This window comes from Papaver somniferum, chromosome 4 (assembly GCF_003573695.1).
Source record: "Papaver somniferum cultivar HN1 chromosome 4, ASM357369v1, whole genome shotgun sequence".
Taxonomy (NCBI): domain Eukaryota; kingdom Viridiplantae; phylum Streptophyta; class Magnoliopsida; order Ranunculales; family Papaveraceae; genus Papaver; species Papaver somniferum.
The window spans coordinates 44,948,336-44,976,005 of NC_039361.1; the positions used below are offsets into that span (position 1 = coordinate 44,948,336).

The following is a 27,670-nucleotide window of genomic DNA, read 5'->3' on the forward strand; positions in this document are numbered from 1 at the left end:
GACAATCAAGCCTAACAAATTTTGTGAAGGAGATCTAGTTCTAAAAGCAACTCAACGCAACCTCCACTCTGCAAGGAACTCCAATTGGGAAGGACCATTTATGGTTGCTAAGTCCATAAACGGAGGATACTGCAGGCTGATCAACATATATGGCAAGATCCTGCCAGTGATCCACGAAAATTGGCTTAAGGCGTTCGACGCTTGAAATTATTGGGGATTTGAGGTACTAGGCGTTTGAGCATTCATGACGTCTGGGATTTGGCATTTAGTATTTTCTTTCATTGTATTTCAATTTCTCCAAAACTTTTGCAATACTTTCATTCAATATTTGAATTCAGCAATTTATCAAAGATCAATTCATTTTGCTTAAAGAAAATCTCTATCAAATCCAAAAGAAAATTCTCAATCATCTACCAATCCAAAACCAATCAATATCAAAACCTCACATCTCTCAGAAGTTCATAAGTTCAAGAGATTATGAAAAAGGAAATCAAAGAAAATCAGCAAAGAAATATTTTTTCTCTTTTGCATTCTTCAAGATTTGCAAGGCCGCCTTCTCCATGTTCATCTCCTCAGTCAGCCTAGCAATCTTATCTTCTTTCTCCATCACAACATCATTGGGAAAGGGTATGTTATTCTCACACGAGTTCTTGATAGCATCTATTTTCTTACGAAGCCACTTCACGTTGAAGCCAAGTCTTTCAGAATTCTCCAAGTTGAACTCCCAATCAAAGAGTACATCTGGAGTCACAGTATTTCTAGCCCTAGCGCATATATCACTTACAACACGCAAGATGACACTTACTTGCATTGTCAAAGCATAAGCGCGTCCAGGGTCTCTGTTAACAATGATGTGACCGAACTTCCTCCATATCTTCGCGTACAAGCCTGCATATCCAATAGGAACGCTAAATCCACCAACTAGTTCATGGTATGGGAGTGATGCGTCAAATGGAGGATCAAAAGCAACTTCTGAACTTGGATATTCATGCACCACTATGCGATTGTCAATTACTGAGCAACTTCTACGGTCATGGAAACAGTTTCTTCAGTCTCCTCTGCTTGTGGCTCGGTTTCTTCAATTACTGGAGTGGAAACAATTGAAGTTTCCATAACTTCAGTGAAAACTCTCTCATTGCCTTGAATTGCAGGTATGGTTGTCTCTTCATCAATAACTACATGGCTGCTTGAATTATCCTCATTGGTTTCAGTATCCTCAACTTCAGTATTTGGCACCTAATACGAAGATTACATGAGGTTAGAGCAATATAAACATGGAAGCCAAATGAGATCATAAACTAAAACATACAAGCATTCCAACATCATCATTATGCACTCAATACACGAACAAATATCATGAAAGTCATAAAAACACGTCTTGCGGCAAGCTCATCTGAAGAGATTTTACTCTGCCTTGTACAAGATGACAACTGGGAGCAATCTATAAGGAATATGAGGATGAGTTATATACCATTCTCTTCATATGGATATTCTCTGAAACACATCAAAATTTCATAGCAATCCGATAAGCGGTCAAGGATATATGGTCAAAACATTGGGCAACGTACAGTCTGAAAAAGTTCTGAAAGTCTCCTGAAAGTTTAATATTTTGCCTTTTTCAGGCCCTAAGCATCCTCAAAACTTAGAAAGATTCGTTGATAAAGCTTGGAAATTTTCCGGGCTTGAAGATACATATGCAGACCGTGAAAATCCGACTTCATATGAAGATTTTATGGCGTTTTTGCTAAAAGACTGAGTTCTGAATTTTCTTGCGGCGTATTTCAGCAAAGTTTTTCGTATATGCACATGGATTCTCGTTCACTCATTCATAAATAAACAATTTCATGTTTCTATGGATAAAATTCAAGGGAAATACTTACTTGGGTGGTCTCTGGAACGTTCAAAGGATCGGAATTACCCGTGTCAACATCAAGAGTTTCATTACTTCCATTCAGTTTTGAACCTTGTGAATTTTCTTTATCTCTATCTTCCGAGGATGTACGAGCATCAGAACTCTTCACTTCCATGGCAACATCCTCCTGGACATATTCTCAAACAATTAGCATTTTCCTACCGAAGCATCATATTTGGCTATGTGGAGTACTCACATCATCCTCTTCTTGAACACTTAAGTCAGAAATCGTCTGCCCAGCAGCAGAGAATTGAATACCATCAATACTTTATGGAGCAAAGTTCTGTAACCAAATAACGAATGTTGGTTTACGATCCTAGTAATACAGATAGGAAAAGGTCACGGCGAAAAAGTATTGACAACTCACCAAGGAAATAACTGGGGACTTTATGGTGTTAGGCAACAGCTTACAATTCTTGTTCCTGCTTTCTCCACCGTGAATGACTGTTTCTTCTTCAGAGAAGTTTACTTCGATTCGAGGTCTCACAGCACGACCGTCCTGCAAAAGAAAATTGATGTGATAATCAAAATAAGTTATTTTAATCATATGAAGAACATGCAAAAGATACATACTGGTGAACATCCTGGAGATGCCTTTTGCTTATCACCGCCAGAGATATGTTTCAATCTTGGTTGAGAAGCAATCAGATCAGCAAAAGGAGGCTCTTTCACTAAAGGTTGGCCAACCATTACAAAATCGTGTAAACGCTCAAGCTGATGATCCCAAAAATCTATATAACCTGGAGTTACATATGTAATTCGTTCAGAACAAGGAAACCAGTAAGAACCTCCTTCCACATGTGTGCGATCTAAACAGGTCTTAAGCTGTTCCACTGATAGTTTCCTTCTTCTAAAAGTTGGAACGCATTGATCCATACCCATCTGACGAGATGCTCTATCGATGTTGTATTCCTCTACTCAAAAGTCTCCATATACTACTGATATCAAGTGACCTGGAGTACAACTCAACATGAAGGATCTTTCGCCATCGTTCAAGTCAATGCCAGATTTCAAAGTCATACTTTCTTCAGTATTGAATGTTTTCAACTGAGAAACATAAGAAGGAATTAGCACCCAAGGGCGGAAATTAAACTCAGATTCATTGTATAACACATCCATGATACGTGCCTTGGATTGAGGTTGCTTTGTAGACCAGCGCATAATCCTGGCATTATCCTTCTCAGGAAAAATACGACGAGAATCAGCAGCATTCAGCCCTTGCAAGATATTACGAGGAATAGGTGCATAATTCTTGAAGCGCTCCCACATCAAGGCCTGGAGAAACATCGTATTAGCGTAGCATTCAATCTTCATAAAGCCATTCAAAACGCTGGAGTATATAACCAAGGAGTCCAGGTTAGAGTACAAAGAACCCAAGAATAGACTACCTATGGGAAGTTGTTCACCTTGAGCCATTTTAATGGCAAAAGGGATTACAAATGGCTTTAGCAAAGTCCCGATGTCTTCAAACGCGTCCCTGGACAGCCATAAACACAAGAAAGCAGCAATAGATAACATATCGTTAGGTTCGTCAAGAGGGGTATCTCGTGGACACCAGTGTGTTAACCAGTGGGCGTAACATCCTTTTCCAGACGCCTTATTAATTCTCTCCATCTAAACTGTCAAGATGTTGGAAACTGCTTTCTGCTCTGCTGAAAGCTCTTCAGGGAAGTTACCCGTAATTGGGAGATGCAACAAAGCAACTACATCCTCCAAAGTAATGGTAAACTCTCCCCATATGCATATGAAGGTATGAGTTGGAAAGCACCAGCGAGAAAGTAGAGCTACAATACCTCGCGCATCAGGGAAAATGAACAAATCTCCATATGCTTGGATAGCCCTAGTTACCTGTGCTCTATCCAACATGGCTATTACACGAGGAAAACCCAGCATATGTCTCGCCAACCCAGAGAATTTTTCTAAAGGACGTCGAGAAAGCTTGAATTCTATAACCGACACAAGAAAAAGTCCTCGTTCAAGACAAAATCGAATAGCTACTCGAGGAGTCACTAATTTCTTCTGAACAACCTCTCTGGGATTTATTAGAAGGCGAAATGCTGGATATTGAAGACGTTTTTCAGTTCCCTGCTGAACCTCGAAAAATGCATCATCTATATTTAGAACGTTTTTGAGCCAAGGAGTTTCTTCTTCTTCTTCACCAGCAGAAGTATCATCCATACATGTGTCGTCTCTAGAGGTATCATTTTCTGGGAGTCAGACATCTTTGCGAAGTAGCTGTAATGTGCGCAAACATTATTTCAGAATATTGTCATACAAGACGCAAACTTCGACAATATGATGGAGCTATACAATCTGACGACAAAATATTCATGCAGGCATCTACAAAACTGTTAATCCTTAACTCTTACCTCTTTACGATTCCGCTAACAGTAGTGATTGTAATGCAAGAGTTAACACTTCAAAACTTGCTCATTTCTTCGAATCTACAAAAGACGAGCAAAACTCAGATTTTCATAAAATCACGACTATTTCTACTGTGTGAACATTCACCATGGAATTATGAAAACTAAAACATTATTCCATCATAAATAATTGTTTACTTCCAAGATTACACAAAATTCAAGTTTTGATTTTTAAAAGAAAATAATATATATTTACATATATATATAAAAACGTGATTTACTCACGTAAATAAATAAAAAAATATTTTGACGTGAGCAAGGCTCACGTAAATAAAATTCGTGGATATTCCACGATTTCATCAAAAAAATAATCCATGAACATGCCATGTTTTTATTAAAAAAAATATATTTTTCCTTCGTACTATCATCCGTCTTCGAAACGAGGGTTTATTTCAATTTTGTGAAGGCTCACATCTTTCAAGATAAAGTTTTGGTTTCCATGAAAGCTCATAAACAAAATTTGGTCAATGGACACAGGTCTATTTCAAAAAAAAAAATCTCTCAAGCTAGGGATTTTTGCTAGTCTCTTGAACTGATGATCGAACGAACATACGTTTAATAAAATAAGGGTTTTTCTAAAAAACTCACACCTAATATATACGCATGTATATAACTTCAATGTGATCAAGGCATGAACAATTCATGAAATCAGCAAAAAAAATTTTACCTGTCGGTGCCGTCCGGAATATGACTGGACAGTGATGGGACGGTCGGACGGCGGCAACAGCTCCGCCGAAAAAAATTCATGCTCTCTCCTCTGCTCTGACGTGAAGGTGATGAAGGGAGGAAGGTGGCGGTTGGTCGTGGGAAAGAAAAAAAAAGGATTAATTCCCTTTTATATCAAATTTTATTTCCAAAACCTAATCTCACAAGGATTTCCTTATTGGGCCCGACACGTGAATCCTAAGTCGACCAAGATCCCACCATCAAGTTAGTAGTTCTACACCAATTTATGATTCATTAGACGGTACTCTATCATGCCGCTGGGATCTTCGTTCAAGACGTGGTTCGCTCGCGCGATAGAAAATCCGGTAACATCTTATCTTATGACTAATTTCAATAGCTTATTTCGTTCATATATAGAAAATCACCATTTAGTGCTGACTGAGGAACATGACTGTCCCTCACTAAGCAGGGGACTTAATGTAGATGGTGGATTTTAAACAAGGGTTAAAATCGTAATGCTCATGATCCAACAATCAGATGAGTATTGAGGCTCGTGTCTCTCGTCGAAGCATGAAAGATCATGCCGCATGAATCTCTGACTGAGAATACTATCTCTCAGAGTATATACAGATGTGCAGTCTATCAGCTGAGGCAACGGCATATCTCATGAATGCTGGGCAATTTCAGTAATTGCTTCAATATATAATCGAAAGATTAGACGGCTCCTAGACGACTTACCTGCTAGTATAGAGCAATAACGTCTTCAAGATGTAACAATGTTTTCCCTGACTATATAAAGGAAATATGACGCTTCAACAAGCTCATGTTAATCAACTCTTAGATATTAATGCTTCTAGATAGCATGCCTTCTAGTATAGAGCCATCAATTAATTATCTCTAATCCTTAAATTCATAAACTGAATATTCGGAAATATTTTACGTTCTTCATAATATTTCAAAACCAAAATTCGTGGTTCTTCCCAGCAGAATTCCATGGGTTAGTAATAAATATTCAACGTACGGGGATCTGAGCAGCTACCGAATAAGCCCTGACTAAAATGGTGCAAGTGTACTCAGCAATAATGCACAAACGAGCACCTGAATGCACAAACGAGCATTCCAAAACACGAAGGAACAGTGAACCTATGCAAAATGGGATGAAAAATAATAATAATAAAACATTGGCAAAGGCGCTAGGGGACTGGGCTACCGGCCGGCCAGTCACGCCGTGGCCAATCCCACGCCAAATTTCATATTTTATCATGTTTTATTATTTTTCCCCGATCTCATGAAAGTCCTTTCATTTGAGCAAATCTCCTTCGTCTCAAGGAAACTCCCTAGTCTCATGGTGTTTCCTCATGTCAAAGAAATAATAAAAATAAGGAAAGGTGTCGTGGGACCGAGCTCACTAGCCGGACGACCATGCCCTAGACGTGGTCGGTCCCACACCTCATGGTTCCTTATTATTTTATTATTTCCCTCATCCCATGAAAATTCTCTGATTTCATGATATTTCCCTAAACTCATGAAAATTATATAAAATTAGGGAGAAAACACACGGGACCGGGCTCATTGGTCGGCCGGCCATGTCCTAGCCGTTGCCGGTCCCACACGCCTTTGTTTAATTATTTTAATATTATTTGTTTCCCTCATCTCATGGAAACTCCTTCACGTCAAGGAAACTCCTTCACGTCAAGGAAACTCCCTAGTTTCAGCAAACTCATTGATTTCATGATATTTCCTTAAAATCATGAAAATAATACAAAATTAGGGAAAGTGACATGGGACCGTTCCCATTGGCATGTCGGCCATGCCTCGGCCATGGCCGGTCCCACACTCCATGACTCCCTATTTTATCATTATTATTTACATAATCTCATGGAAATCCCCTAACCTCATGAAATTCCTCAGTTTCATGGTATTTCCTTCACATCAGGGAAAATACATAAATTTACATAAAATTGAGAAAGGTGCTGCGGGATCGAGCTTGCTAGCTGGCCGGTCATGCCATGGTCGTGACCGGTCCCATACCTTGCAACTCCCTATTTTATTAATTAATTTTCATCATCTCATGAAGATTTCCCAATTTCAGCAAAACCCTGAATCCTTCGTATTTTCTCAAAATGTTGCTCAAACGCGCATCAGAAAATATCAAAACTCTCAGGACTGATACACAGACATTATGGTGACGCGGGTATGTCACCTTGACCGACCAAGGCCGTCCCTAAGGCTTTCAAATAGTCGGTCTGGCATATTTTAATAATTTTGACCTTATTTGCTCAATTGCACTTATTGGGTCCAAACACTTCTCAAACAACTTAGAATTTGCTCAAACGACCATCAGCTGGTCCCATGACCACCAAGACCGTCCCCATGACCCCTTGGTCTGTCCCTCATCTCTTCATAATCAGGTTTTACTACCTAACGCTCACACGAGCATTATTTCAACAAATGATTAAACCAGCATTTAATCATCCTTTCACCAACTGGTCTTTAGAAGACTTTGGTATTTTGCTCATTTGAGCATTTGGGCGTTACATGCTCGACTCGTCATCCCATCTAGCCGGTCCCTCCTTCACTCTGTGGTTGATTTTCAATAAATCATCGATTGATCAAAAATTAGGGTTTCGAATCCAGAGCTCTGCAAAAACATAATCCTGAGCAGATTCAAACACCAATAATTTTATGTTGATCCCGTGATCAACACTTTTATCATTATGCTCGGTCTAGTTGTCAATGTCTTAAATTAATATTTTATTTGGTCCTGCTACCAATAATTCATGAAATGAGCAACATTTGCTCAAATGAGCAATATTTGCTCAGACCATGAATATTGGTTCAACTATCAATATTCAATAATTCATCAAATGAGAAACATTTGCTCAGATGAACAATACTTGCGCATTCCATGAATATTGGCTATCAATATTTAACAGTTTATCAAACGAGCAACATTTGCTCATACGAGCAATATTTTCTCACCTGAACAATCAACATAATTATACCTTTGTCTCAGCAGACATGTTCAATTTGTGAGTCTCAGAACATTTGCAAATCACGACTCAACAATACAAGGACTCATCGTCCCATAAAGTCATCAACTGACTCCACAATCACGAGATGTGAATCATGTCATATGGGGGATATTAACTAGGGTTTTGGTCTGCGGTCTATGCCACATGTGTTCATACACACGATGAGAATGTGAAAAAGTCATGCAATCAGTTGGAGGAGTTAGCAAAGTAGTGGGTGGAAAATTAACCAAGTCTCTGCACGATGATCAACTGGTTTTAACACGATTTCCCACTTCCCCACTCTTTGAATCTAGAAACTGTCACACTTCATGGGATCAAGGTGTTTACAATTCTGGCAATATAAATAAGTCTCTGAATCATGATTGAAGGGACAAGATAATCTCTCGTCAAAGCAGACAAACAAGAGATTAAGAACCCAGCGTTCAATCAATCAGAACTTTTCTTATTCTTTATGCAGAAAACACAGCACGCCTACAATATTCGATCACCATTGATCTCACACATTTCTCAGCTTCCCTCCTACAGATAAACCCATCCTCTCTTGTGACCGAATTGACTCTGGAACGGCCATTGTCTTGGTTTAGGCCGGAGTCCTACAGATTGATCTCTCGAACTTAAAGCACTCCCTTCTTGCAGTGCATATGTGTGAGGTTGAGAATTTGATCGATTCAAGGAGTCTCCTCCGCAAGGTCATCTCCTAAATTCCGTAAAAACCAACAAATCATTTTTCCCCATCTATAAGTATATAATCTCAGAACCCGTGTCATGATGGAATCAACAAATGTTATCATTGATGATTTGAAAGACTTTCATCGTGATGACTCTCCTGCTCAGTTTCTTCCTTTAGAGGCAATTGAGAAAGTCAAAGAAGTTCGAAATCAGTAGAAGTTGTACCAACGGTTACTGATCCTGACGATTCTGATGACGAGGAGAAAAACCCTAAGAAGGGTGTTCCTGTTGAACGTTCCACTCCACGATATTTTTGGATTCATAGTAATATTGACAATATTATTGGAGGAACATAGTCCACCACTAAGACGAGAAACCAACTCCGAAACATTTGTAATTTCGGTTGTTATCTTTCACAAGTGGATCCTAAGAATGTCGATGAAGTTATGAATGATCCCTTCTGGGTGAATGTAATGCATGAAGAGATAAATCAATTAAAAAAGAAATAGGTATGGGAACTCGTGCCTTGTCCTCCTAATATATAAGAACAAGTCAGATGAATTCGGTACAGTGGTCCGAAATAAGGCTAGACTTGTCGCTCAAGGATACTCACAGACTGAAGGAATCGAATTTGACGAAACGTTTGCTCCTGTTGCTCGCCTTGAGTCCATAAGATTATTACTAGCTCATGCTAAGATTAAACTATTTAAAATGGACGTAAAATCTGTATTCTTGAATGGGTGTTTGAAGGAAGAGGTATATGTACCTCAACAGAATGGTTTGAAAGTCCAGAGTATCCCGATTATGTATATAAGACCAACAAGGCATTATATGGATTAAAACAAGCACCTTGATCTTGGTATGAAAAGCTTACTACTTCTCTTATTCGTAAAGGATTCTCAAGAGGAGGAGCGGATGAGACTATGTTTACCAAATGGAGTGGGAAAGAAGTTCTTATTGCTCAAATCGATGTAGATATATAATTTATGGGTCTACTTCCGAGAAATTTTCTAAAGAGTTTCAAACCTCTCTCGGAAAGGAATTCGAGATGAGAAATGTTGGTGAATTAAGATTCTTTTCGGATCTACAAGTTCAACAACACAAGGATGAAATTTATATTTCTCAAGAAAAATATGCAAAAGATCTTGTTAAGAGATTTGGTTTTGAGAAAAGTACTCCCAAATTAACTCCTATGCCCACTACATGGAAGTTGCATAAGGATGAGAATGAAGTTGATGTTGATCAAATAACTTATAGATCCATCATTGGAAGCCTTTTATATCTAACAGCAACAAGACCAGATATCGCCTTTAGCTTTGGTTGTTGTGCTATATTTCAGGCTAATCCAAAAGAATCGCATCTTGCAGTTGCAAAACGGATCATAAGATATGTACATCATACTATTGGTTATGGTCTCTCTTATACATTTGATACTAACACTGATCTTACAACGTATTTTGATGCGGATTGGGAAGGTTGTGTAGAAGATAGGAAAAGCACATCTGGAGGATTCTACTATGTAGGACTCAATCTTGTTGCCTGGCATAGCAAGAAGCAAAACTCTTAATCACTATCAACGTGCGAAGAAGAATACATTGCTGCAAGTTCGTGTTACTCAATTTTTATGATGAAACAAATGCTTACTGATTATGGAATCAATACTGGAATTATGAAGATCTTTTGTGATAACTCAAGTGCGATTCGAGTTACTGAGAATCCTGTTGAGCACTCAAGAACTAAGCACATTGACATAAGATACCACTTTAGTAGAGATCTCTATGAAAATTGTCAGCATAGAGTTTGTGCCTTCAGAAAAACAATTGGCTGATATTCTTACCAAAACTTTAGACACCGCAACGTTTTAACATTATGGAAGTCTACTGGTGTTGTTTTGGTTCATTAAATCAAGTTTCCCAATTTCCCATGTACGTATCTATATCCCTTGGGAAGTGTAAACTTGAGTTCCAGGTAAGGAATTATTGTCATTCGTCCAAATCCTTATTTTTCACGAAAGTAAGGTCACTCATGTTTTTCTCTCGGGAATGACATTTTATGGGGGAGAGTTCTTAAATGAACTTGTGCTTAATTGTTATATCTTTGTGGGGAGTGTGGATGTGGAATTATAAAGGGGATGCTTGTATCTTTTTAATCTCCTGGGATGAGCGCTAAGTATTTATTACTATGTGATATCATCTAACACAAGTTGATATGAGGAGTTGCATTCTAACTATGTTATTATGTAGTATCTCCATCCTCCTTACGCTTGAGATATATTTTGGTTTTATTCATTTTGATCCCGCGACGTACCTTTGTTAATTTTATTGACAAAACATGGGAGAATTATTTAGTAGTTTCATACTACACACATATGGTTTATGGATCATTATGTAAGGGGGAGTGGATAATTTAAGCAATAGGTTTACCTATTAAACAAAAGATGTAAGTATTGATTAAGAGGGGGAAACATATTACCATAGTGTTACTTCAGAGTTGAGATACAATTGAATTTTGGAGAGAAGATAATAATATTATGTTTCTGCATAACAACGATTGGAATATTTTTTTTTCAAAAAGTTTTTATCGCTATGGAATCGGTTCTTCAACAACAACGATGTTGAGTTGAACACGTTCAGAATCATTGCAACTTGAAATAACGAATAGTTCAAGGAGTGTTGGAGAAACCAAGGAAATCAAGAAGACATGGTGGATTGAGGAGTTTTTCAAAACTTTATTTTTGTTATTCATATGTATTAAATAGTTTTGTCACTAAAATTGACAAAGAGGGAGGTTGTTAGATCATTGCTCGGTCGAACTCACAAGTGTTTCTATATCAAGCTTGCTGTCAAATTTATTTGTTATAACTATATCTTGATTTCTAGTCTACAATTAGTTAAGTCTCGGTCTAGGATAGCAGAGTTGAGAAATGAGCCAGTCATTTTTGAAGGCAAAGATCAACTTAAGCTTTTGGAGAACTTCATCGAAAAAAGGTGAGTGAAGACTGAACCACGTATTTCTCAAGTTATATTCACTTTTCTATCTTGAAATGATTATCGCACAAATAATTAGACTAGCTTGCATAGACAATAATTTCGATTCGAGAACTAATTATTTAGTTTACGAATTTCTCGAAATATAATGACTAAGCTTAATGAACATTTATTCATACTTGATCAAAAATTCGGTGGAGAAAAATTTATTCTCCAGAACCAAATCATGATTCAAGTTCATCATTCAAAAATAGCCTGAAACAGTAATAAGTGTCATTGTTATTCATTCAGGAATGTTACGAATTGATTTAGAGAAATATAGAACTACTATATTTGGAATACAAGACAGTGACATCAGTCTTACAAACTAAGAAACTGTTATATATCTGAAGTCGTATTACATGTATTCGTACACGTAGCAGAGTAGTTATATATCGACTTTCAGATTTGTGTGATATGCATATTCGTATGTACATCATGGGAAAATATGTTTGTTTCGTGATATGTATAGGTATGTATATTCGTATAAAAATAGTTGTGGAACTATGGTAAGGGAACCGGGTTAGAATAATCAAACAGGTATGCGAGCCAAAATAGTTCAATGTTCTAGAACCAGTTTAGTACCCAAAACGGTACACAAGCTGAGTGTTCTGTGAACTCCGGTACCGTAAAAGGTCTAAAGTTTGCAAATCGGTACATAAACTTAAAAGTTCTGTAGACTCCGGAACTTTGAGTTGGGTCAAAGTTTGCAAACCGGTACGTGAACTGAAAAGTTTTCTAGAGTCCGAAACTTGGTAATTGCATTAGTATGCAAACCGGTTTATGAAATGAAAAGTTCTGTAGACTCCGGAACTCAGAAATTACATATGAGTTTGCAAACCGGTCCGCATATTGTGACTCAGACGATTCACGAACGGTTCAAGTAATTGTACCTTGTACATTTACAAACTATGTCGATCATGATTCAATTGCGATTAAATTATTTCTATAAAGTAATTTGCATTTGATCTTTTCTATAATTAACACTAGACTCAATTGACACATGATTGTGACTCAATATTAGTGTCTTGGTGAACATGAAAATGAGCGTTAAGCATTTAAATTCAAATCGGCTAGTTTAGGATAACCATGTTGAACATAGTCTTTATACACGGTTCGGTTACGGTTTACCTAACCATAGTGTATATCTTGTATATGTGTTTAAGATTCAAAGATTTCATCTAACGGTGGATATGGTTTGCTTGGTTCCAAAGCTGTGTTAGCTTAAACCTAAAGCAACCTAGGCTTTGAAGTCTATATAAGGGGAACTCTTGGAAACTTGGATCTTTGAATCCCTACACTACTTTTTGGTGTATCCTAGTTGTATTCAGAGTCATCCTCTCCGGAAACCCTTTTAGGGTTTAGCGACTATAGAGACTTCATAGGGATTCGTGTATCCAGGTCCAGATATCTTTTATCTTGATAATTTGAGTATCTTGGTCTTGATTGTTTCTAGATCTTGCTCCAATAGATAGTAATCAACAAAGTCTCTTCGTATCATACTTTTTTGATTCAACAAGTTTTATACTTGTGAGGTAAATAATAATCTAGGCCGCACTTCGGGTTGTATAAGTCCGGATTTTGAGGATAGCCAAACTTTTGTTTAAGTAGATATTGATTTCCATCACCTGGATCTATAGTTTGATCTGATCATCCATTTAGATTGTAAATCAGGAAATTAATTATATGCTTAATATGTGGGAGGATGATTTGTTTTAGAGTCTTCAATTGAGATTGAAGCAACTCTTAGTTGTGGATGAGATCATCTAAGGGAATCAATTGCGCAGAGTCTTGCGAGATTCAAGAGGTGTAAGGAGCGTGACTGTACCTTAATAGGTGGATTTCCTTTTAGGGATCAACTACATTCCAGACCGAAATTAATTGGTAAGTTAGTGTCTGTAGCGTTTTAATACAGTTTGGTGTTCCATTTGGACTAGGTCCCGGGGTTTTTTTTGCATTTGCGGTTTCCTTGTTAACAAAACTTCTGGTTGTTTTTGTTATGTCTTTTTCGCATTATATTGTTTATCTTTACAATTAAAATATCACATGTTGTGCGTTGACCAATCACAGTTGAAAAGACGAGGGTACCCAAATATACCTCAATCTAAAACTTTTCCACCTATAAGTCCTTTCTCCGAAGGTGATTGTCTATGGACTGAGTTGAGACGATACAACAAATCGGTTCACACTTCATGTGATCGTCTATGGATACGAGATCAAGACAACACGACAACAAGATAACTTGTGTAATTGACTATACAAGATCAAAATAATACAACAACGAAGTATGTTTACTTGATAAATGGTTCAGACTTAACCAAACACAATAGTATTACTATCAAGTAAATAGGAATTAACGTTTGTGTATTTTATTTCTAATTATAATTGCGAAAATAGAAAAGTAAAAGACACATCAAGATTTTGTTAACGAGGAAACCGCAAATGCAGAAAAACCCCAGGACCTTGTCCAGAATTGAATACTCTCAGGATTAAGCCGATATACAAAACCAAACCAACTTCGTATAGTTGAGACCAAGCAACTAAAACTATAGTTCACCTAGTTCCGTATGTATTCCCACGCCTCCAACTTGTAATGAGTCATGTACTTAGAACAATTCATTTGGTTCGTATTCCAAACAGTAAAGGAATAACAAATATGTTCGGTAACAACTCTTTTCAACCAAGTGATATGATTTCTGCAAAAGGCTCTTCCGTTTATCCCAATAAACTCCTTTGTCGGGTCCTTAGATATATCTAATAACAACTACCAAAGTAATTGTCAAGATTTTGCAATCAATACTTTTAATCACAAAGAATTTTATTGATGCCAATCTACTCAACTAATCAATCCAATCTACCACAAGGATAAACCGATTATAGTTGGATCCTCTTTACTCGAAACAAGTATTGTGCACACCAAAGATTATGAACCCAAATCAGAAATCTTCAAAGTCTTCTTTGTCTTCAAATCTTCTTAGATCTTCAATAAACACCTGCACACAATCAACTTGAATCTCTTGTGATCAATCACACACAAAACGGAGTTTGTTAACAATGGATTATCACAAGACGTCTTTAGATCTACAAAAAATCTAAAGATCCCCGTTGGAACTTCGATCTAGTTTGAGTGAATCTTATATCAGAAGATGAAAAGGAGAGGGCACCCAAATATACCTCAAGCTACTTTTCCTACTTATAAGTCCTTTCTCCGAAAGTGATTGTATATGGACTGAGTCGATACAATACAACTAATCGGATCACACTTCGTGTGATCATCTATGGATACGAGATCGAGACAATACAACAACAAAGTATGTTTACTTGATAAGAGGTTCGGCCTTAACCAAACACAATAGGATTACTATCAAGTAAAATAGGAATTAACGTTTGTGTAATTTAATTTAAATTATAATAACAACAATTATAATTACGGAAAATAAAATTAAATGACACAGCAAGATTTTGTTAACGAGGAAACCGCAAATGAAGAAAAACCCTGGGACCTTGTCCAAAATTGAATACTCTCAGGATTAAGCCGCTATACAAAATCAAACCAACTTCGTATAGTTGAGACCAAGCAGCTAAACCTATAGTTCACCTAGCTCCGTCTATATTCCCATGCCTCCAACTTATGAATAAGTCACGTACCTGGAACAATTCCTTTGGTTTATATTCCGAACAGTAAAGGAACAACAAATCTGTTTGGTAGCAACTCTTTTCAACCAAGTGATGTGAGTTCGACAAAGGCTCTTCTGTTTATCTCAATAAACTCCTTTGTCAGGTTCTTAGATCTATCTTATGATCAACTACCGAAGTAATCACAAATAATTGTATTGATGCCGATCTACACAACTAATCAATCTAATCTACCACAAGGATAAATCGATTATAGTTGTATCCTCTATACCGAAACAAGTATTGTGCACACCAAAGATTATGGACCCCAAATCAGAAATCTTCAATATCTTCTTTGTCTTCAAATCTTCTTAGATCTTCAATAAACGGCTGCACACAACAACTTGAATCTCTTGTGATCAATCACGTACAGAACGGAGTCTGTTAACAATGGATTATCACAAGATATCTTTCGATCCACAAACAGTCTAAAGATCCCTGTCGAAACTTCGATCTAGTTTGAGTGAATCTTATATCAGAAGAGAAGATTCTCAAGCATAAACAAACTAGGTGCAATCAAAGTTCAACCACCGTTAGTCAATCAAATAAATCGAAAACAAAAGATAAACCGCAATTATCTAGTTTCCCACCAACGGTACTAATAGAGCTTCTCAAATCCCAAAGAAGACTTTAAACTGAGCGGCCGTAAGAGATTTCGCCTAATTAGGTTACTCTCCTCTCCGAATAGGCGGCTTCACCAGTAACAACACAACCGAGGAAGTTTGCTGTCACGAAGGATTAGTTTGCTAGAAATGCAAACTTCAAGTATTTATAGACAAGGATGTTTGGACACCAAGAAATTTTCAAAATCGAAAATATTCTCAAGATATGCAATATATTCCAAATTCGGTTTCCATAATTCCTGGAAATGCTTTGTCCAAAATAATGACCGAAAATATCTTTGGAAAATCTTCAACTAGTAAATGCACATTACTAATTCTCATTTTCCTAAAATAAAATTAGAAACCTAAAATAAAAGATTCTTAACTTATTTATGTTTCGATCCTGGGATTCTCTTCCTTTAGCTATTAAGGAATAACTTTGAATAATTAAAGATAGACGTTACGGCACATGTTCAAAGTATGTCGACATCCTTACTTTGTAAGTCCTCTTTCCTACTTACAATCTTCAAACCGATTTGCCACACTTCCAAACAAGTTTAGAATTGGTTCATTTGACTTTCAAGAACTATGTGACAAGAACACTCAATCACCATTCATGTGTTTAACGGTTCTACCAAAAAAAGTTTCGGTTCTACCTCCATGTGAGTGTTGTGCATAGTCATACTAGCTTTCCAAAATTTGGCTGACTAGGTACTAGGATCGGTTCCCCACATATATATGGTATCTAACTTGAATGTGTTGCACATGTCCATAGGATCAGTTCCCCTTTCTGCTAAAACATGTTTCACCTCATACAAGAATCGATTCCCCTTTGTGATCTGTTGCACCTCTTACTAGGATCGGTTCCCCTTTACCCAGAGTCGGTCTTACACAAAATCACAAACTCGATCATACCATCTCAGGTGATTACTTAAGATCGGTTTCACTAATAAAAGTCATACCAATACAAAAATCAGGCCTTTATGAATAGTTTTACCAAGAACACAAACAAGTCATGAGCGGTTATACTAATCACACATATTGGTTGTTCACAAGATATGCAATGAATAACAATACCAATAACGCCTGGCGATTTCCTTTTCGATTCACAAAACAAGTTCATGAATTTACTTCCTTAAAACACATGTAAAACATTGTTTCCTAGGATGAAATCCTCACCTCATACCCATACATAATCACAATAGCATTTAAACGATTATGTCGATGTCTTATCTACAAAGTTTAATGGTTAAGCAATAAACCTTGTATTGTATTCCTTAATACTATGTCTATCTAGAGTGTTCATGCTTCACAGTTTTGTTTTCAATATGCACGACTTGAAAGATACGTTAGGAAATGAAACAGTTCAAGTCAAATATCACTAACCTCAAGTGGAAGGATGATGTTGTCGTTGTAGCTTCTTACTTCTTCACTTCTTCAAGTCTTCGCAATTCTTGTAATGTCTCATATCCTAATACTTTCAAGCTAACCTATATGAAGTTGACTTTAGTACATAATCAAGTGACTCTTTAAATGAGTTTTGATTCACTAAAATATAACAACCAAACTTGACATACCAACGCTTGGTGGGTTCAACCGAGCAATGCTCTAACAATCTCCCCCTTTGTCAATTTTAGTGACAAAACTCTTACACCATATGGATAAACAAATTACAAGAATTCATTACACATACGCTTGATTCCCGAATTCAACAACACAATAACCTGTATACATTCAATCCCTAAATGTCGTTGTTGACATTATAATAACAAAGAGTATTACTCCCCTTAAAGGTAAGATAGGTAGATTTTATCAATCCGCCTGTCTTTGTTATTTCTTTGTAATGATATGTTACCCCCCCTAGTCTATTCTTTCACTCTTTCGTTAGATAAACGGTTAAGCACAATTGTCCTTTCCCTTAGTGATACCAATCAATATAAAATCAATGCCAGTATCACTTGTTTACTCCATATATTTCTCTCCCTTTTTGTCACAAAATGACAAAGAAACGAAAAAATAAAGGACAAACCGAAAAGAATCTTACAAATATCAAAATAGACTTGCAACCTATAGAGTTAAGCACGAGGGTCCACACAACATTTTTGATAACCAATATCAAAACCGAATCTACAAAGTGATTTGTTTTGATATGTTATCAAGGAAACAATTTCCCGAATAAATTTTCCCTAATAGTTTAGCAAACCAAAAATCAACTAAGCACCTTAGTTCCTTTGCTAAACCGATTGTACAAATACAAACGCTTGTTCGATAAGAAAAAAATAAAGATAATTGTATTTTTCTCATCAGGTTCTAATTATCCATATAACTTAGACCTTTAAGTTTTAAACAAGACAAGTACTAGGTTAGTTAACTAGCATTTCTTGTTAAGGCATTCGATTAGACTTGAATAACCGAAACCTCCAATTTGATTAACTAAGATCAGAATTAACTTAGTTTCTCTTATCTGGAATCGAATTGGACTAAAAAATTCATCCCATAAACCTTTTCTTTCGTTAATCCATAAACAATTCATACAAACCAAAATAAATCAACTTGCATAATTATTCACCTCAACCGGAAGCAATTGAAACAACATAGACATTAAAGCACCGCAATTGCACCGAAATTTTGTAAGCCTAAACGATTGATACCACACAATAAAACAAGATAACAATAGTTTTTCTTAACCAGAAACAATTGAATTACACACACATCCATACACACATAATGGAATAAAACATCAATTGTACCGAAATTTTGTTAAGAAAAAGCAATAAATATATGAAATAACATCAGGCTTTTCTTAAACAGGAAAACAATTAACTAACAAGATTGTTACCTCAAATTTTGCATCCTCTTCTCCAATATGTTTGCATCTTCTTCCAGGGAGAATTGATATCGAAATATCATTATGTTGTCATCCTTATGCAAAACAAAAGAATAACAACAACCAACCTTTACCAGAGAAAAGTTGAAAACCGGTTTTTAACTATTGCAAGCAAAAGTTGAAAACCCTCGAAGCACATATGCTTTTATGCTAAACCAAAACCGATTCAACATATTGTGACATTTTCACATAATGTTTCTATCAGAACCCCTCATGATCCTTTGATAAATCCTACCAACATGGGATATAACTTAATCCTGCTAAATCAAAAAGTCACACGAACCATAAGCGTTCACAACATTATGAGATTGAATATCAAGGTAATAAAACCGAAATCAAACATCCCATATACATACATAGCAATAATAAAGCATTCAAGCACAGGGTATGTAAATAAAAAAAACTATCACAAGAAAAATTATAAATCAAATAATTTTATTCATAATAGTTTTATTCATAATAGACTTAATATAATCATTGAAAGAAATCAAAAATTGATGTCTATTTTCCTGGATTAAGTATTACATCATATAACTTAATCTCTAGTGGTGCTTCGATTATTTACCGACGATTCCCCGGTGTTTTGATTCTTGAGTATTCTTTTCTCTTTCAGATGATTGAGTCTTTGTTTCAGAAGTTTCAATTACACAATTGATTTCAAGAGGTTTGACTCGAGCAGTTTTTCATTCACCACTGCAGTTTCCAAAATATCACGAGCGACTTCAAAATCTCCCATTAACATAAGCATAAGCTCAAAAGAAATACGATTCTTTTTATGTTCGTTTGAGAAGTAACATTTCAGCTCAACTGGAAAAGTTTCAAGTTTTCGAAGTTGAGATTCATTTCAATAGTATTTTCACCCATCTTTTACCGTGGACAGAAGAAGGATCGATCCTATAGATGGTTTATATAATAATCCAAATTTGGTTACCAAGATTGAAATACCTAATCACGGTATTTTTATTTGTGAAAATATAAACTTTCAGAAACATCATAAGAGTTTTTCAGAACCAGTATGACCTAGGAGTTATGAAAATATTTTTCCCAACTTTTCTCATGGACTTTCCAAAAATCGAAAGTATTTTTATAAAAATAGAAAAGATATTCCAAGTATAGAAAAATACTTTAGATGTTCAAGAGTATAATATTGTACGTTCTTCATATTCTTGTGCTCTTTTAAAGAATTTCCCTTTTTATTTGAATTAAGCAAATCTAGGGAAATTCCAAAGACCAACATCAGTTGTTGGAGTGAGCTAGTGATAGCTCAGAATTTATGGAACATGATCCATCATGATATTTTTGAATATCTATCATTTTGGGGTTCTTCCACGAGTAAACTTCTTTCACTGTGTCACAGCTGGAGTGATCTAATTCAACAGAATGATCAGATCGACGATCAAAATCATAAGCGTGAATTGAAGTTCTTTGAGTTGCGAAATAACCGGAACTCTTATATCGACCCAGGAATTCATTGGAATATGACATCATCGTTTGATGAGATTGTTTCCTGGATTCTATTTTAGAGAGTTGATCAACAACAAAGCAGCATAATCTGAAATCATTTGTTTTTGTATTCATGAGTTGATCTTTTTCTCTGTTTAAGAGATAATCATCGTTCGATGATGTTGTCCGGATACTAGTCAAAGGATTATCCCTTAAAACACATCTATCTTGATTCTTTTATCTGGTTAGACTATTGGAATCACGATGTTGTATATTAGTTAAGAGATTCTGGAGATTAGAATCACATATCCTTGTTTTAACTAATATACTCCATTTGGCTTGAACAACATCAAGTCCTTTAGATTCAGCATCTTCATGAATCAATGATTCTCTGACGAGCTTCTCGGCAGATGGATAATATACATTATCCTTTAGATTAAATTTTTCAGCAAGCTTTATGAAAAACTTAATCTCATTACTTTCTTCTGAATCTTACTTTTTTGTCAAAAGTATTTGTTTTCATATTTACTCATCATAGTTAATATTTCCTGAGATGTGTTCAACCAGAGAACTAACTGTGCTGAGTTATATATCAGGTTTTGAAAACAAACATCCTTTCTGAAGTATATCATCTTATTGCTCTACGTTAACTGAATCATACATAGATTCAATTTCTTATAGGTTGGATCGCACCAAACACAGATTGTTAGATCTTTTCGTGTTTGCCTGCTCTGATACCAATTGAAAAGGAGAGGGTACCCAAATATACCTTAAGCTAAACTTTTCCTACCTATAAGTCATTTTTCCGAAAGTGGTTGTCTATGGACTGAGTCGAGATAATACAACTAATCGGTTCACACTTCGTATGATCGTCTATGGATACGAGGTCGAGACAATACGATAACAAAGTATGTTTACTTGATAAAAGGTTCGCACTTAACCAAACACAATAGGATTACTTATCAAGTAAATAGGAATTAACGTTTGTGTAATTTACTTTAAATTATAATAACAACAATTATAATTGCGGAAAATAAAAGTAAATGACACAACAAGATTTTGTTAACGAGGAAACCGCAAATGCAGAAAACCCACGAGACCTTGTCCATAATTGAATATTCTCAGGATTAAGCCGCTATACAAAATCAAACCAACTTCGTATAGTCGAGACCAAGCAACTGAACCTATAGTTCACCTAGTTTACCCGAAACAAGTATTGTGAACACCAAAGATTATGAACCCAAATCATAAATCTTCAAAGTCTTCTTTGTCTTCAAATCTTCTTAGATCTTCAATAAACACCTGCACACAATCAACTTGAATCTCTTGTGATCAATCACATTCAAAATGGAGTCTGTTAACAATGGATTATCACAAGACGTCTTTAGATCTACAAACAGTCTAAAGATCCCCGTCAAAAATCGATCTAGTTTGAGTGAATCTTATATCAGAAGAGAAGATTTTCAAGCATAAACAAACTAGGTGCAATCAAAGTTCAACAACCGTTAGTCAATCATATCAATAGAAAACTAATAATAAACCGCAATTATCTAGTTTCCCACCAACGGTACTAATGGAGCTTCTCAATCCCAAAGAAGTCTTTAAACCGAGTGGCCGTAAGAGATTTCTCCTAATTAGGTTACTTTCCTCTCCGAATAGGCGGCTCCACCAGTAACAACACAACTAGGTAGTTTTTCTGGCTCTGAAGATTTATTTGCTCGAAATGCAAACTTTGATATTTATATACCAAGGAAGTTTGGAAACCAAGGAATTTCCAAAACCGAAAATATTCTCAGGATATGCAATAAATTTCCAAATTCGGTTTCCATAACTAATGGAAATGCTTTGTGAAAATGCGGGGGTTTAACAACCACACCCAACAATTCGTTTGCCAATATGAGAGGACTTACTCCAATACACTTTCTAGAGAATCATCTAGACAGTCAGACTCAATATAGAATAAAGTATATGAAAGAGTTTAATATCTCCAACTCTTAATTCAATCCGCAATCAGCAAATAGAAATCTGCGAGCCTGATTGAATATAAGAGGAGTTACTTGAACGGTACCAAAGACCAATGTTCAAGTGTCAATCAAATCAACAACCAAAGGTTGGATATTCTAATTGATTGATCTTAACGCACAACCTGTGATATTTCAATTATATAACAAAATATAATGCGGAAAAGAAATAACACATACACCATAATTTTGTTAATGATGAAACCGCAAATGCAGAAAAAAACCGGGACTTAGTCCATATTGAACACCACACTGTATTAATCCGCTTCAGACACTAGCCTACTACCAATTAACTTCGGACTAGACTGTAGTTGAACCCTAATCAATCTCATATTTCAAGGTACAATTGCGCTTCTTACGTCTCTGATCCCAGCAGGATACTACGCACTTGATTCCTTATATGATCTCACCCACAACTAAGAGTTTCTACGACCCAAAGTCGAAGACTTGATAGACAAATATGTCTCACACAGAAAAGTCTACAGGATTGAATAAATCTGTCTCCTAAAGAAATACCCAAGAGTTTTTGTTCCGTATTTTGATAAATCAAGGTGAATAGGAACCAATTGATAAACCGGACTTATATTCCCGAAGAACAACCTAGTATTATCAATCACCTCACAATAAACTTAATTGACTAGCGAAATAAGTTATTGTGAAATCACAAACGATGAGACGAAGTTTTTTTGTGATTACTTTTCTATCTTGCCTGTCGGAGATATAAAATATCGAGCCAATTATTTCAATTGTACTCAACACGATAGAAACAACAAGATCAGATCACAAAACTACAAAGATAATAGTTAGGTCTGGCTTCACAATTCCAATGAAGTCTTCAATTCGTTAACCTACAGGGTCTCGAGAAGAAACCTAAGGTTAAAGGAGAATCGACTCTAGTTATGCAACTAGTAACACACATGAGGTATGGGGATTGGGTTTCCCAGTTGCTAGAGTTCTCCTTTATATAGTTTTCAAATCGGGGTTTGCAATCCAAGTTACCTTGGTAAAAAAAACATTCAATATTCACCGTTAGATGAAAAACCTGATTCAACCAAGATAATACCTTTCAACCGTCATATCGAACTTAGCTTGTTACACACAAATGAAATGTACCCTCATTTAGGTTTATGTAAAGGTACCTAAACGTGTATACCATGTTGGTTCACAAATAGTTAACCGAGGTTAGCCATATGATTACACTCATATCAACCTTATTCATCTTAACCATATCTAGTTCAAATGACTCAAATGAAATTTGTAATAAGAGTTGTTCAATTGTTTAGAAAACACAATTGAAATCAAATCGGTTTGATTCACTTGAATCAATCATGAACATTATAGCCACAGTTTGCAATGATTGCATTCCTTATGATTTAAATGTTTAAGTTCATGGACTTGACCGATTTGACAAAGTAACCAGCTTAAGTATGCGTACGGGTATGCGTACTTAAGCAACCGGTTTTTGAGTTTGTAAAGTTATCAAACTCAGCAGAAATTTCCGGTTCAAAAACTTCCGCCAGTATGGTTACGGGTACGCATACTTAAGGTTACTAGTTAAGAGTTTTTCCAAAACCAAACTCAAAAGAAATTCTCGGTTCGAGAATTTCCGCCAGTATGCTTACGGGTACGCATACTTAACCTGTCTCCTTCACCAATTTCGTATACACACATATGCATACTCTTGGCTTCCGATTTATGGACTTATACACTAATGTGCGAACACACTATATATGCTTATATCCGAAGATGGTTACATCATTAATTCTTTATTTCAATCATAGAAACATTCTTCTATAATTTCAATATCCGTTTTCACACACTATTAGCATCAAAGCAATTTTCAAGATATTGAAATAATCATTATTGAAACCTTCCAAGTCTTATACCAAATGATTGTATCACACAAAACATGTAAGATGTTACTCGGAAGTTTTCTCATGATGTAAGATGAACTTGGTCGAAGCGAAATATTACCAACACATATTTCGAGAAATATGTAAGCAAGATATACTCAGCTCGAAATCTCAAATGTGTATCTATATCGTAACACGACTTATGTCTCGAGATAGTAGAAATAGACTTTCCAAGTGATAGATAAGTTCAAGTCTCCACATAACTTTTGTCGAAGAAGTTCCACAAGCTCCCCTTAGTAGTTCTTCGTCTTCAAGATATGAACGTCGAGAGATTTAAGCTCAACTACACTATCTATGTCCTAGTCCGAGACATCTACAAATAGGATAGAAATCAAGACTTATAGTTTTGATCACTAACATTGACAAACATGCTTGAGATAGTAACGCATGCGAGTTCGACCGAGCAATGCTCTAACACTTTGTCCAAATATTGACCAAAATATCTTAGAAAATCTCCAACTAGTAAATGCACATTACTAATTTTTTATTTTCCAAATATAAAATTAGAAACCTTAATTATAAATTTCTCAATTTATTTTCGATTCGGGATTCTCCTTTAGCTATTAAGGAATATCTTTGAACAATAAAAGATAAGCGTTACTGTACATGTTCAAAGTTTGTCGACATCTTTACTTTGTAAGTCCTCTTTCATACTTACAATCTTGGAATCGATTTGCCACACTTCCAAACAAGTTTATAATTGGTTCATCTGACTTCTAAGAACTATGTGATTGATTATCCTATCAAATCACCAAACATGGGTTTCACGGTTCTACCAAAACAAGTTTCGGTTCTACCTCCATGTGGGTACTGGAATTAGTCACACTAGCTTTACAAAATTCGGTTGACTAGGTACTAGGATCGGTTCCCACATATATATGGTATATAACTTGTATTTGTTGCACATGTCCATATATCGGTTCCCAATGTCTAAAAACGTGTTGCACATGTTCATAGGATCGGTTCCCAATATCTAGAAACTTGTTGCACCTCGTACAAGGATCGATTCCCATCTTGTGATTGGTTGCACCTCTTACTAGGATCAATTCCCCTTTGCCTAGAGTTGATCATAACAATAACACTAAATCGATCATACCATCTCAGGTGATTACTTAAGATCGGTTTCACTAATAAAAGTCATACCAATATAAAAGTCAGGCTTTGTGAATAGTTTTACCAAGAAAATAAACAAGTCATGAGCGGTTATACTAATCACACATATTGGTAGTTCAAAAGATATGCAATGAATAACAATATCAATAAGCCTAGCGATTTCCCTTTCGATTCACAAAAAAAGTTCATGAATTTACTTCCTTTAAACGAATGTAAAATATTGTTTCCTAGGATGAAATATTTAACTTATACCCATACATAATCACAATAGCATTCAAACGATTATGTCAACGTCTTATATACGAAGTTCAAAAGATAAGCGTTATACTTCGTATTGTATTCCTTAATACTACGTCTAACTAGAGTATAATCATTCGTAGCTTCGCAGTTATGTTTTCAATATGCACGACTTGAAAGATACATTATGGAATGAAACGGTTCAAGTCAAATATTACTAACCTCAAGTGGAAGGATGATGTTGTCGTTGTAGCTTCGTACTTCTTCACATTCTTCAAGTCTTCACGTAATACTTGTAATGTCTCATATCCTAATACTTTCAATCTAACATATACGAAGTTGACTCTAGTACATAATCAAGTGACTCTTCAAATGAGTTTTGATTCACTAAAATATGACAACCAAACTTGACATACCAACGCTTGATGGGTTTAACCGAGCTATGCTCTAACAACAGTAGTTAGGTCCAACCTTGTTAGTTGGAAAAGACTTGATTGATCCTTGGACATTGGTCTTTGGTACCGTCCAAGAACTCTATTTGTATTTATGTTCACGGATTCAATTCTGTAAACGTTCTAACAACAAGAGACTGAGATATATATATAACTCCAGGAACTTTCCTCGATTGGGTTTTTACTCTCGGAGTTGTGCTGAGTTTGTCCATACAGATTGCCTAAGAAAAAGTTGTTGGTGTATCTTGGTACCTACCGCATTTTCACTTTGGGTAACTTCTCTCTTCCTGGTCCAAATGAGATAAACCTCTTTGTGAAGCCATCTCCTTAAAACTGGCTGGGAGAAGCTTTGGATGAAAGGATGGGAAGTTTCCAACCGAAAATCTACCTATGTCCTTGATGGTTTTTGGAATATTGGATATTATCCTTCTACTATGACAAATTTTTATTGTAGTCGAAACTTTGCAAAAATTGGTTATTTCTTAGACTCAAGGTGTCAATGTTTGTGGTTTAATTATTCTCAAAATGGCTACCATGACATTTTATCATAATAATTTGGGTTTTCCTTGTTTGATTATTGAAATTTGTGGAGCATCTAAAATTGCTCCAATTGGTACTTCTCTTGGTTCTCCTACTCATGTTCTCAAGTCTGCATTTCGACGGATGAGAAATGACAACAGAAATTGGAAGAGAAGTTATTCTCATTCATTTATCAATTCTTGTGATCTTAACTCCTTGAGTCTAATTTATAACATTTTCAAGAGTGTTTAAAATGTAGACAACTGGGCAAAATATATGCAATAACAATCGGGCTTGCTTGCAACAAAATTACCCGAGATCAAGGAAGATATATAATGGGCTGACTCTGAAAGTGAAGATGAAGCTTAGCTCATTCACTTCCTCCTTCTATGTTTATAGGTAACTCATTATAAGAATTTATTCTTATTGTTTTAAGGAGGAAAAACTAGCTTTTGAAATAGTCTATTTATGTTTCTATGTTAGCTACTTCAAATATTATCATCTAACAATTATTGAAATTTACTTAGTTAAATATTATTTTGATGATGATTGCAATAACTAATCTTTATTCAATTATTAAGTGTAGTAATTATTTTGTGAGATTTTTTTTGCTATCATATTCCCAGTAATGAAAATATATATCTCATATATTCTCAAAGGTTAAGCTATTAACTCTTGTTGTTTGTAACTAAACTGTTTTTAGAACTGCAATATTGATCTTCCCATAATTGCACTTTTTGAATATAATGCAGGGATTCCATGACATGGTCTTAATTGTCGTCTTACTTCTCTGAGTCCATAATCGGCGGGGAATAAGTTCGAGAAATATAATCTTTAAGTCTGTAGATGGCTACGGAAGATATAAATCTTATGTAAGTCATGTCGCTCAAATTATGCCCTTTCTTCGTAACTGTCCTAGAGAATTTTTTCTCATGAAGGTGATATTTCTTGATGCCTCTAACATTAATATAATTATTTTAAACTTCTTTGTTCGTAACTGGCGAGAAGAGAGAAAAAAATTGGGATACAAATTTTTTATTGTTCAAGAAATCACTCTCTTGTTGTTAGAGAAAGGTC

At 35.8% G+C, this 27,670-nt stretch overlaps 1 protein-coding gene across 1 annotated transcript; it reads left to right on the forward strand.

Annotated features, from left to right (window-relative positions):
* The first annotated feature begins 9,897 nt into the window (after positions 1-9,897).
* Positions 9,898-10,272, forward strand: LOC113272438 (uncharacterized mitochondrial protein AtMg00810-like). Its single transcript, XM_026522270.1, has one exon. It carries the CDS (start codon positions 9,898-9,900, stop codon positions 10,270-10,272), a length of 375 nt encoding a protein of 124 aa, XP_026378055.1.
* Positions 10,273-27,670: the final 17,398 nt, after the last annotated feature.

Coding starts and splice junctions, on each gene's coding strand:
- LOC113272438 (XM_026522270.1), top strand. CDS start 9,898: ATGCCCACTACATGGAAGTTGCATAAGGATGAGAATGAAGTTGATGTT.